Source organism: Elgaria multicarinata, chromosome 11 (assembly GCF_023053635.1).
Source record: "Elgaria multicarinata webbii isolate HBS135686 ecotype San Diego chromosome 11, rElgMul1.1.pri, whole genome shotgun sequence".
Lineage (NCBI taxonomy): Eukaryota > Metazoa > Chordata > Lepidosauria > Squamata > Anguidae > Elgaria > Elgaria multicarinata.
Window position 1 is genome coordinate 9813288 of NC_086181.1, and position 12084 is coordinate 9825371.

The following is a 12084-nucleotide window of genomic DNA, read 5'->3' on the forward strand; positions in this document are numbered from 1 at the left end:
TTCTTAGCTTGTCCAGGATTATCTAGGATTCACTGCTCCCAAACCGTTATCTGGGCCCTTAACTTGGGTTGGTTTGTATGAGGGGTGGGGAAAAGAGAAGAGATCTATGGTGCAATCTGTGCCGCTTCTGCTACTGTTAAACCCCGCCACGCACAAACACACTCATGCACAAACCAGAGTGTGTTTTTGTGGTTTTAAATTGTATGTTTTTGTGATTTAAATTTTTTGTATATTGCTTTTAAGTGTTTTTATCCTATGTAAACCACCCAGAGAGCCTCGGCTATGGGGCAGTATACAAATGTAAGAAATAATAATAACAACAACAACAACAACAACAACAACAACAACAACAGAGAGAAGGAAGACATCAGCTCATCCAACAATACGTCACAGGCTAGAAGGAAAGGCTGGACTGGTAGCCTACACAGTGTTACCTGGATTGATTTCGCGGTAGGTTCCAATGCCATAGGCATCTACAATGTTTTGAAACCCGGAAGTGAACTTGTTGGTCTTATTGTATGTGGGTGGAGTCTGGTTGGTCTGCATCCTATTCAGGATGGAGGGGACAGTGGATCCGCTGTGCTCCTGTTACACAGAAACAAGCCAGAGGTTAGAGAAATTGGCTTAGTGTGGAACAGAAACCCAAATTAATTTCACCCACTCAACACTTCTTTCCAATTTATTATTGAAAGCTGCTGCTGTTGTCACTTTGCAGGCTCCCTATAGAATTACACAGCTGCTTTTTGCTTTCAGTGGATGCAAGTTGCATGAGAGGGTTTGCTTCAAAAAGGAGCAAGAAAGAGATCGGACTGAATTTCCTCTTGAGCCTCAACTAGCAAAGTAATTAATGGATTCCATCACTCTTTCAGTTGAATGCCTTAGTGTGTGTTTGTTTCTTTAAAGTCAAAACACACACGCTCACAGCATATCAAAGCAGCCAGTGTGCTTTTCAAGCCAGTGGGGAAATGTAAAATCACCAAAGGAATCCAGAACAAGAGGGAATCTGTTGTCCTAAGGGAACTGAACCTGACTGAACTAAATGGAGATCCAGGCCATGGGTGTGTCCTCCTCAAGGACTAAAAATCTAGGCAAGCCTCCTCTTCAGAAAGCACTGAGGAATGTGGACCAAAGGCTGAATGTTTTCAAAGCTGGACAGATTTCAAGTGAGAGCACTGTGCTATTCTCCTGGCCAGAGGTGGAGATGATGGGAAGGGAGTGTTCTAAATAAAGAGCCCCATTACATTCTAAATGGGTTGTCACTAAAATATCTACACAGGGATTGGGGGAAAGAAGAAAGCAGAAGTATGTTTGCCAAGGGCAAAGCAGGCCTTCTTGCGCACAGAGAAGGAACCTGCTGCTGCTATTCCAGAGTCACCGCTCATACACAAGTCACCGCCACTCCCCAAAGAAGAGGTGTTTCAGTAAAACAAGCAGATTTTGCTTTCAATTACAACAGGTTTCCCCACACTAATTTTGCCTGTGAAGACTCTTTCACCACAAGCGTATGCCAGCAATGGTTCCAGGGCATGGTAACAGAGCTAGAGACACATGGGTTGTACTCACCGTGCCACGCCTGAGAGCAAACTGGATGGAATCAAGGTCCGTGACGGGACACCAGACTTCAGCAATGAGGCATTTCTGGGTCACGTCAATATTGCAGAGGTTCAGGGTGTGGTAGATGGCCTTCATCTTGCGCACCTTTATGAACCAGACACGGACATTCTTTGCAGCAGCCTGCAAGACCCTCTGCCGATGATCCTCTGTTTGGTTCAGCACCTGCCACAGGTAAGGGAGAAGAGGGATCATGTCTCAGAGGCTGGCACATGAAAGACACTCATTGCATTGCAAGACTGTCTAGAGCTGAAGATTCTTCTGTAACAGAAGGTATACAAGCCTGGACCCAAAACCAGGGTTGCGTATAATATAAAGTATGCACCCAGAAAAAAATGAGCTGGTTTTAGGGCTTTTTAATGTTGAATTTGAACATAGTATTGTCAATTATAAACTTGCGTTAGTTGTACATCACCTAGATAAATTATTATATATACAATAATCTAATTGTTCGTATGCCTAATGCACATTCTTTATTCCACTGCCTAATGCACATTCTTTATTCCACTTCTCTCCTCTCTCATCTCACACTATTGCCCCGCTCGTGCTCTTCGCTCCTCTGATGCCATGTTTATCCCCTGCCCAAGGGTCTCTACTTCCCTTGCTCGGCTTCGTCCATTTTCTTCTGCTGCCCCTTACGCCTGGAACGCTCTTCCAGAACATTTGAGAACTACAAGTTCAACCGCAGCTTTTAAAGCTCAGCTAAAAACTTTTCTTTTTCCTAAAGCTTTTAAAACTTGATTTTGTTCTGACTTTATACTGTTAGTTTTACCCTACCCTGTGCCTGTTTGCATTCTCTTCCCCTCCTTATTGTTTATTATGATTTTATTAGAATGTAAGCCTATGCGGCAGGGTCTCGCTATTTACTGTTTTACTCTGTACAGCACCATGTACATTGATGGCGCTATATAAATAAATAAATAATAATAATAATAATAATAAGCTGGAAGAAGGGCCACAGAGCATTAATTCACCATCCTATGATATATGGAAATTCTACTCAGTCTCCTCTAGTTTGAGACTTAACGCCTTTTCAGACCTTATTTTTGCAGCCATTACAAGCCACATATGACTCCCTTCCTCTCTGTGATGCTCCTCTGTAGGTAGTGGAAGGTGGGGATATAAACTACACACTGGTGAGAGATGGGAGTGGACCAGACCACCAAGTCCACAGTTCCAATTTCCATTTTTAGTCTGTCCCACAGCCTCCACTCTGACCATTCTAAAGGAAAATAATAATTACTCACATTCCCAATAAAGGAAGGTTCAGCCCTTCCCTACCTCTGCAGGCATTTGCTAGGAAAAGGACTATGTGGAGAGCTGTGAGCTTTGGCTCGAAGAGGACACACACTTCAAGTGTGTTTTGCCCAAGGAGAGTTCTTGTACAGAACAAAAAGCTGGAATAGTGCAGAAGTTTTGTTACTTTAAATAAAAAGATTTTCTACTGACTTAGGGTGCAATCATATGCCTGTTTAGACAGAAAATAGTCCTACAGCTCTCAGCATGTGGGATGCTGAGAGTTGCAGGATTTTTCTTCCTATCTAAGCGTGCATAAGATTGCATCCTTAACCTCCTCAGCTCAAGGTGACTTACAACACTGAAAAATAAGTCCATAACAAGTCTACAACAGTAACACCACTCTAGAAGCTACAGCAAGCCCCCCTTTTTACAGTTCCTGAAAGGCAATAAAAACAAATAGACCCTTACGTTCTCTGAAGGCTAACAGGAAAGTGTATTTGTAACCTCAACAAGAAGTGCATTCCATAGCCTTGGGGCAATGGTTAAGGAGGCCCTACCAAGGCCAATCTCCAGCAAAGGAGATCGTTACCTTGTTGTGATGCTGGAGCTTGAACACCTCAAGGATGCCATGAGCTAAACCGTGAAGGGATACCCAAGACGGGAAGGTCATGGTAGAGAGGTCAGACTAAATACGATCCCTGGGGAAGGTAATGGCAACCCACCCCAGTATTCTTGCCATGAAAACTAAATGGATCGGTACAACCAGAGATATGTCGGTATACCATCGGAAGATGGGACCCCCAGGTCGGAAGATGGTCAAAATGCTACTGGGGAGGAACACAGGATAAGTTCAACTAGCCCCAGATGTGATGACGCATCAAGCTCAAAGCCAAAAGGATGGCTAGTAGCCGACGGTGCTGGTGGTGAACGACAAATATGATGTTCTAAAGATATTCTGGAGGTGACAGACTTCACCTTGGGGGAGCTAGGGGTGGCAACAGCCGACAGAAAGCTCTGGCGTGGGCTGGGCCACGAAGTCACAAAGAGTCGGAAGCGACTGAATGAATAAACAACAAACCAAGGCCAATAACACTGCTTCCTTTTACATATAGGGCTTTTAGCAGAGCCTTTGCCAAAGAGGAACATGCTGGACAGGAGATGTATTTGTTCAAGATATGAACGTCCCAGGTCTTGAAAAATTAAAATTAGCAACTGGACCTTGAAGCTAATTGGAAAATAATCATCATAGTTACAACAAGACTGTCCAAATATATCCACGCCTCTCCATTCCTAAACGTGGGCTACCGTGTTCTGCACCCGTTAAAGCTTTTGAACAGCCTTCAAAGATCAGCCTTATGTACAGCAAATAGCAGTAGTCCATCTTCAAGGTTATAAATGCACAGATGATGGTTGGCAAGGTTCCTACTTTCCAGGAAAAGGTGCAGCTGGTATCTGTTTGCCGGTAACACATACTTCTACTCACAGGCACCACATGAAGCAGTAAAACCATATCCAAAAGCACCCCTATAACTGCATATCTGCTCCAACAGAGCAATAATATGCTCTGGATTACCCAATGTCACCTCCACCTTGCTTGAATTATACTTCAATCAATTGTGCCTCATCCACTCGGTCACAGCCCTCCAACACTGGTTCAAGGTAGGGAAAGCTGTTCCGGGATGCCAAGTTAATGAAACAGAACAGGGTGCCATAAGCATGTTGATTATAAACTCTAAAGCTCCAAACAAATCTCATCAATATAGATGAGAAACATTGGAGTCAAACGTGGCCCATACAACACGCAGAGAGAAATGGCACCCCTGGGACTGCAGAGCACACACTGCCGTCAGCCGTAGGACCAAGGGCTACTGTGTGCCCTGCTTCCCAGGAAGAACATCCATGGGCCAGAAAAGGGTCATCTGCTGGGAGCTCGCTTCACCCCATCCTGCCAGAGAGAACAGCTAAGAACTAGGTTTACTTTTTCCCTCCTCCATCTCAATTCCTTTTCCTGTTGTGTCATTTACGTAGCAAGCCTCAGGGCAGGAACTGTGTTATTATTGACCTTTACAGGCTGCTTTGGGAGTCCTTTTTGGCTAAGGTGCAGGGTAAAAATGCTTCAAATAAATAGTACATAGATGACCTGGCATTCCCACAGCTACCTTCTGGGTTCATCCATAGAAAAAGAAATGTATGTAGCCAAAACTTGATGCCCATGGGAGGTTCCAAATCAAGTAGGAAATTGAGTAAGGGTCAAAAGCCACCAAGGTCTAAGAGAATCAAGAAGCAAACATTTCCCCTGCCAATCACCAGAACAAAATGGTCTACCAAAGCTACCTCAGTGATACATCAAGGCAAGAAGGCAGATTTAAATGGGTAAAGAAACGTTATCTTATGCATGGATGCCTAGCCAGATGTCAGAAGGACCGAGTACTTTAAAGTGTAACAAAAAAATTCCAACCCTGTGATTGTGGTCTAAGCTTTCTTGGGCCAGGGCCACTTAGACCAAGGCAGGACATGGTCATGTAAGTGGGCAAGTATACAGAAATAACTGAAGATGGAATGCTGTAGCCCCCTCCTTTAGTCAGCTCAGCGCTCAACACTTACAATTCCTGTGATGCTGTTTACGCACATGAACTTCAGGAACGCAGAAAAAGAGCCTACTGAGAGGATGGATGGTTCATCCCCCTTGTCAAGAAATAGCAATGGAGCTTAAAAGGGACTGTGAAAGCTTCTACGCTCCCATGGAAGCAGGTGTAATAGGAGGCTGCTTAGGACTACGCTGGCCCCGTTCAGACAACACGCTACACCATGCTGCTTAACCACAAACTGGTTAACGGAAGGCATTAACCAATTTGTGGTTAAGCAGCATGGTTTAGCGTGTTGTCTGAATGGGGCCATACAGTTCAAGGGACACCTAGCATTAGCTATCAAATCCAAAGTGCTGTTCACTTCAAAGATAACTGAACACTACACTGCAGATGACAGTATGTGAACGTAGATAAACAATTTTGTGGTCATAGGTAAAGCCAGCAGAAAGGAGCAGAAAGGAAAGCTCCACCCTCCCTTGCCCCACCATCATTTATACCATTTGAAGGTCATCAATCCTGGTGTTGACTCCAGCAGCCATTTCCTTTCTTTCCTGAGGTGTTTCTGGACAGGGGTACAGAGAAGCCCGGAATCTGAAAGACACACAAGCTACTCAGTGACAACAACATACATAACCAAGACAATAAGATACTCACTTCTTGAAAAACAGCTCTACATTAAAGTGACTGATAGGGGAGGTCGGTAAAATGAGTACCCAGCTAGCTGGGGGAAAGGTAACCATGACTGGGGAAGGCAATGGCAAACCACCCCACTACAAAGTCTGCCAAGAAAACGTCAGCGAAAGCAGGCATCCCTCTAGAGTCAGCAATGACTCAAGTGCTTTGCACGAGAGGTTCCTTTCCTTTCCTAGGGGAGAGCTGCAGAAAGTGTTATGGCAGTTGTTTTTCAAAGAAAACAAAAGCATTCACAATGCGTTCAGAGCTGCTTGAACTCTTGCTAAAACTAAAGAACCCCTTATTCCAACTTGCTTACCCTTCGCAAATCTTTTTGACTCTGTTTTTCAGTTGGTCACCTTGGAAAAAAATAATGAACACAGACTTGTGTACGTAGTCACCCTAGAAGAGAAGAGAAACTGATGCAGAAAAAAGCTTTAGAACAACAACAGAACAAGCTTTTGAGGTTAACCCTACAAAACCTTGAGTGCTACTACAGAGTTATTCATTAGCCATGAAGACCCCGGTTCAAATTCACTGCTCAGCCTTGAAGTTCACTTGATGACCTCTGAACCTAATGTTGTAAGGATAAAATGGATGGTGTGCCAGAACAAAAGTGAAGCAATTACGCCTTAGCTAAATCCAAAAGAATTTTTCAGGGCACATGGCAGGGCTGAAGTAGTCTCAGGGTTGCGGAGCGAGGAAAGGCCTTTGGGGCTCTTTTACCACCAATTCACTCTCTCAAACAACAGGCTGACCCTGCCCATCAATCTCCGAAGATAGAATCACAGAAGCCAGGCTGTAATGTGACACAAAACCAGAGAGCTGGAGAACTGCAAACCATGTTTACAAAGCAATGATTCTAGACAGCTCAAGCAAGCAAGACATGCCGTATACAGAGAAAAGCAAAAGAGAACCCCATGCCTCATGGGGCCCCTAGCCTGCATTAGGATCGCAGCAGCAAAGAGTTTAGGCCCTTCACCCATCACCAGGGTCCTGATACAGAGCAGGGGACACACCTACTCTCAAGCACGACAGGGCATTTATGCCAGTCATCTAAACAGGCCTAGCATTTCATTGAAATTGTTTTTAGCTGTTTAAATCCTTTTCAGTTTTATATATGTACATTTTATGTTGTTTTTATGCTGCATTTTTATATGGTATTTTATTTTATGAATTGTTGTAAACCACCCAGAGAGCTTTAGCTATTGGGTGGTTTAGAAATAAATAAATATAATATACTTTTTTAAAGCCATTCACACAATTGCTAATGGCATCTTGGAGGCCTTATTGAAAGTAAAACCCACCCACTTAGATATCCCGAAGATAGTTTTATGGGCCTTAATTCCACGCACACAGCAACATGCCTCTAGCTGCAGCAGTTGCAGACTTTCACAACATTTAGGGGCACCATTTGAAGTGTACCAGATCTTTGTGTTAAGCTATCCTTCAAAGTTTATCTAGTTCTATCACAGACCCTTCAAAGCTCTCACAACTGTTCCAGACAGACTACTGAGTAGTCTCATTAGAGGTAAAAAGACACCGTGCAATGCTGTTGCAGAATAATGGAGCGATGGAGCAGAATGTAATAAACCCTTCTAATTAACTTTGGCTAGTGTAAAGAGGAATCATAAAGTTACTAGAGAAACTAGGCAGATAAGCCGAACAGTTGACCAAGGACATGATCTGGAGTAAACAAGCAGGAGGAAAACTGAACAGAAAGGAACTGATGTCGGTGGTGTACTTTAAGAGTCCAAACCCTTGAACTCTCCTGGGAGGCCACCAGCACATTCTTCAGGCAGCTGGCTGGGCTCAGATAGCAGCTCCCCCTCTTCCTGCATTTGTTCAAACAAGACACTGGGCTACCTTCATTAGGAAACTTTGACACAACTTTAATGAGAATAGTAGCACTGGGTACAACCTCATTGTTCATTACAATTTCATCTGTTAAGGATGGAGAAAGCAGGTAGGACTCAGAACTCCTTCTCCAAGACAAAATAGGATCCTACCTTATAGAAAAGATATCCTACATGATGGACAGCTGGATTCCGCAGCCTATATAAATATGCACATGAAGCAAACCTGAACACATTTGCTTATTTTAAACATCAGTGAACAGATGATAGGAGTAAATGAGTTGTGGCTGATGGCTGCCAAGAACAGGGGTGGGGGGGAAGGTCTCACTCCTGGCCCCTGAAAGCCTCTCACATACCCCTCAGAGCTCACAATCGCAGTTTCTCCTTTGTTGTCACCAGGGCTCAGTTTCTGAAGTGAGAGATGCAAACGCCAATAGCAAGGGAAGTGCACTCTGCACATGCTCCAAGACAGGGGTGGGCAACTTGCATCCCTCAGCCCGATTTCAAAACTCTGGCAAGAACGGTCCGTCCCTCCTCTGACAACCGTTGGCCAGAAGGATAAGGCAGTGTTAGAAAGAGAGATAGAGAGAAGGGTGTGGCAGAGAGACAGAGAAAATGGGTGGCCTTGCCCACAGCCAGTTTGCAGCCCCCAGCAGATAAACCTAAGGGAATCTGGCCCTTGTTAGGAAAAAAGGTTCCCCATCCCATTTATGTGGGTTTTCCGGGGGGGTGGGGAATCAATGGGGCTAATTTGCAACAGAAAACTTTCAGTTTCCATTAGAAAATTTAAATTTTCATCAGAAAATCAATAGTGAGTGAAATAATTAACATGTTTACTAAAGTACAAGTTTACTAAATAAACAAACAAAAAAGTATGTTATTTCCCTCCTCAAATATTTCAGATCTGATACTTGTGGTGTATTTGCCTGACACCTATATTATACTTTTTTTGACCCCAGGTGAAGACCTTTTTATTTTCCCAGTAGTTTACCATCTTAGTCTTTTAACATTCTTGTATTTTAAAGCTTTGTATTGCTGCTCGGTTTTATTCTGGTTGTACTTTTATGTTGTGTTTTACATTAAGGTATAAGTTTTGTATTTTAAATTGTACTTGTGGTTTTGATTTTTGTAAACCTCCCAGAGACCTTCAGCTATTGGGCGGTATAGAAATGCAATAAATAAATAAATAAATAAATAAATAAATAAATAATAAATAAATAAAAATTATTAATGCAAATTAAATGTTATATAATGTAGACATTTTTACTGGAATATTTGTAAGAATTTAAAGACAATAGTATATATTTCCCTAATTTAAATTTAAGAAAGAAACAAAGACACACTGAAAACTTTTGACACACTAATTCAGCCTTTCCCAACTGGTACCCTCCAGATATGTTGGACTACAACTCACAGTATCCTTCAGTCAGCATGGAAGACACCAGGTTGGTGAAGACTGAACTAATGAATTTTAGCAACCCAAAGAACTGTGCATGATAGGTTGACACCACACATCTATTTAAACACACATGTATTTTAAAAGGGTTCACCACTGCCACCACGGTTGTTGGAACCCGTTTAGTCTTGCTGTGACTACTTATTAGTTACACTGAGACATATACGTATTTCATATATTTCCTCACAGACGAGCTAGGGATAATTACCTGGGAAACATTAACTACAACTTTGAAAATGCCAAGCTTGCCTAATACTGTATTTGCAATTGACATTCATTCATTGCTAATGGGAAAAAATCCCCCACCCCCGTTCTAAGGTTAAGTACTGGCACTCAAAGTCCTGGAATAAGCCTTCCCCTCAACTCACAATAGAAATTAAACTTTAATTTATCTTTTAAGAAAAACAATGCATTAAAAAGACAGGCTGCAACCTTTTGTCTTGACAGCCCACACCAGCCTGCTGCTGCAGAAATTGTCCTCCTACCGTTACTGGGTCCTCCAGTGGGTTTTCAATTTCAGCCTGACGCAAGAATACATTTCCACGACACACCCTCCACAGCATCCGCTCAAACGTAGGGATCCTCTCACGGTTGATCACACCAGCCACAAATCTGAATACAACAGAAGAAGAAGCCGCGAAGAAAGAAAAAAATGCATTGGAACAATGCAAGACCTAGAACGTAATGGTCCTGCTAGCTAGCTTGAGAATGATGGAAGTTCTAGTCAAACATCTGGAGGGCATCTGGTCAGGGAAGGCGGGACTAGAAGAACAGGGATATTGGAACTGCAAAGTCAACAGAACACACGAGAGTGCCAACATGGCCAGTTTGGCAACCATGAAAGGTTTGCAGAAACAACACAATTTTAGTACAGAATCAAGTAGGATTGAAATGCTCTTTTTTTCCAGTGGTGAAGAGCTACATTTGCCACTTTCTTGCTGCACCTATAAAAAGACTCAATTCATCACCTCAAACCAAAGTTAAGGAAGTGGAGTTGCAGTTTGGTGTGGTATCTGTCTGAATTGACAAACCATGTATTGCAATTGGCCGGTTTGAAGTGCATTTGTAAACAATTCAATATCCCACCTATGGTTTAGGATGATGTCTGAATTATGAAGCTGTAATTATGGGCTTCATCCATGCTTTGAGACTGCCTCACCAAGGACATGGACATGAAATTATGAAGCTCAGCATTAAGATGAAAGAAAGCAAAAGCAGCCAATCAGCTCTCAATACCATATTATTTGCCTACCGTGTATTCAGAAGATCAAACTTTGATTGGTTTTCTAAATATGGTTAGCACAAACAATGGTTCAGAGTAATGCCTGAATTGCACGAAAGTGGTAAATGCTACTGAGCTCTAAGAACAAAACCTAAACAAACTGTATTCTCAGAGAATATGGGAACTGCTGGACGACACCATCTATCAAAAACCCTTTGTATCCTTGTAAGGAGACAGGCCAGAGCACAGCTTAGAATCAGCCAACAAGAAAATTAAAAGCTGGCTGTCATAGGAGCCTGCTGAGAACAAAAGAAGCTGTAAATTTAACACATCAGCAGTTGGAACTTGTTCAGCTGATTGGCTATATTACAAGTTCATTTTTTCAAGACCTATTAGCATATAAAATTTTGGGATGAACTTTTTTTTTAAAAAAAAAATAGCAAACATCAAACATAATACAGTTTGAAATCAAACCTTCAGAACACAATTCATGTAGATTACAGAAAAACAAGAGCTTCATTTTGTCCAAATTTAGCATTCAAATAAAAACAAAATTTAACTGAAAATCATTATTTCCTTGGCAGTCTTTCTGAAATCCCAACGAAGTTAGCCATTTGCTAAATCTAGAATCCGTTCATCAATTGTTAGTAGATGCAAGTGCCCATGGCAGCTGTTAACATTAGAAAATAATGTTGTCATACCTTCTAATAATTTTTCCAGATATCCCAAGCAGCCCTATAAGGAGATCAGCTGGAAACCAATAACCTATACTAGTTCTAGGTTAGATTTACAATATGTGGCCGAAACTGATTCAGTTATTTACATTTCCAATAACACGAAATAAAGAAATGCAGTCAGCTGACTATCATTGATCATTGATGGAAACACGGTTTCCATCCAGTATCTAGCAATTCAGCTGATCTAGAAATGGCTAGATACCTATAAGGACTAGACTGTTCTCTTCTAGTTTCCTGGATCAGGAGCCAAGAACAGCATGAGGGAATGCAGGCCCAAGTCTTTCAGCTTTAACCAGTCACGCCTGTGGCTACAAAGAGATCCTACAAAGCACCACTTATTGTACATACCCCAGGCGCAGCGGGGCTCCTCTTCCTATTTCACTTGGCTCCAGCAGCGACGAGGACTCCTCCAACAACTCAGGATCCGCCATCTGCTGATGATGCAATTCAGCCTGAATTCACAAATCAATTAATATCTAATGAAACTAGTTAGTGGCATGCAGAGGGATGAGGAACCAGGAGATGGATGGAAAGAAACAAAGGCAAGCCAGAGAAGGAAGAAATATGAGAGAGAGAGAGAGAGAGAGAGAGAGAGAGAGAGAGAGAGAAACAGAACTCAAGGAAAATGTGAAGAAAACGTGGACAAGGCATCTCTGCAAAGCCAACAGAAGGCAAGAAACAAGATGCTCAAGAAAAACAGACC

At 42.4% G+C, this 12084-nt stretch overlaps 2 protein-coding genes across 5 annotated transcripts in view; one reads left to right on the forward strand and one right to left on the reverse strand.

Moving 5' to 3' along the window:
- Positions 1 to 12084, forward strand: part of STAT3 (signal transducer and activator of transcription 3) — a 284749-nt gene that overhangs the window by 132303 nt on the left and 140362 nt on the right. The gene's annotated exons all lie outside the window — the stretch shown is intronic.
- The window catches only part of ATP6V0A1 (ATPase H+ transporting V0 subunit a1), a 55550-nt gene that overhangs the window by 32150 nt on the left and 11316 nt on the right, over positions 1 to 12084 (reverse strand). For 2 of the 4 annotated variants that reach the window (XM_063138749.1, XM_063138752.1), the window contains exons 6-11: positions 11730 to 11833; positions 9908 to 10034; positions 6430 to 6512; positions 5936 to 6029; positions 1564 to 1776; positions 435 to 585 (exon numbers count right to left, since the gene is read on the reverse strand). In XM_063138749.1, the coding sequence (XP_062994819.1) occupies positions 435 to 585; positions 1564 to 1776; positions 5936 to 6029; positions 6430 to 6512; positions 9908 to 10034; positions 11730 to 11833 (772 nt within the window). The remainder of the gene's footprint in view (positions 1 to 434; positions 586 to 1563; positions 1777 to 5935; positions 6030 to 6429; positions 6513 to 9907; positions 10035 to 11729; positions 11834 to 12084) is intronic. The other 2 variants (XM_063138751.1, XM_063138750.1) reach the window with 2 other exon arrangements.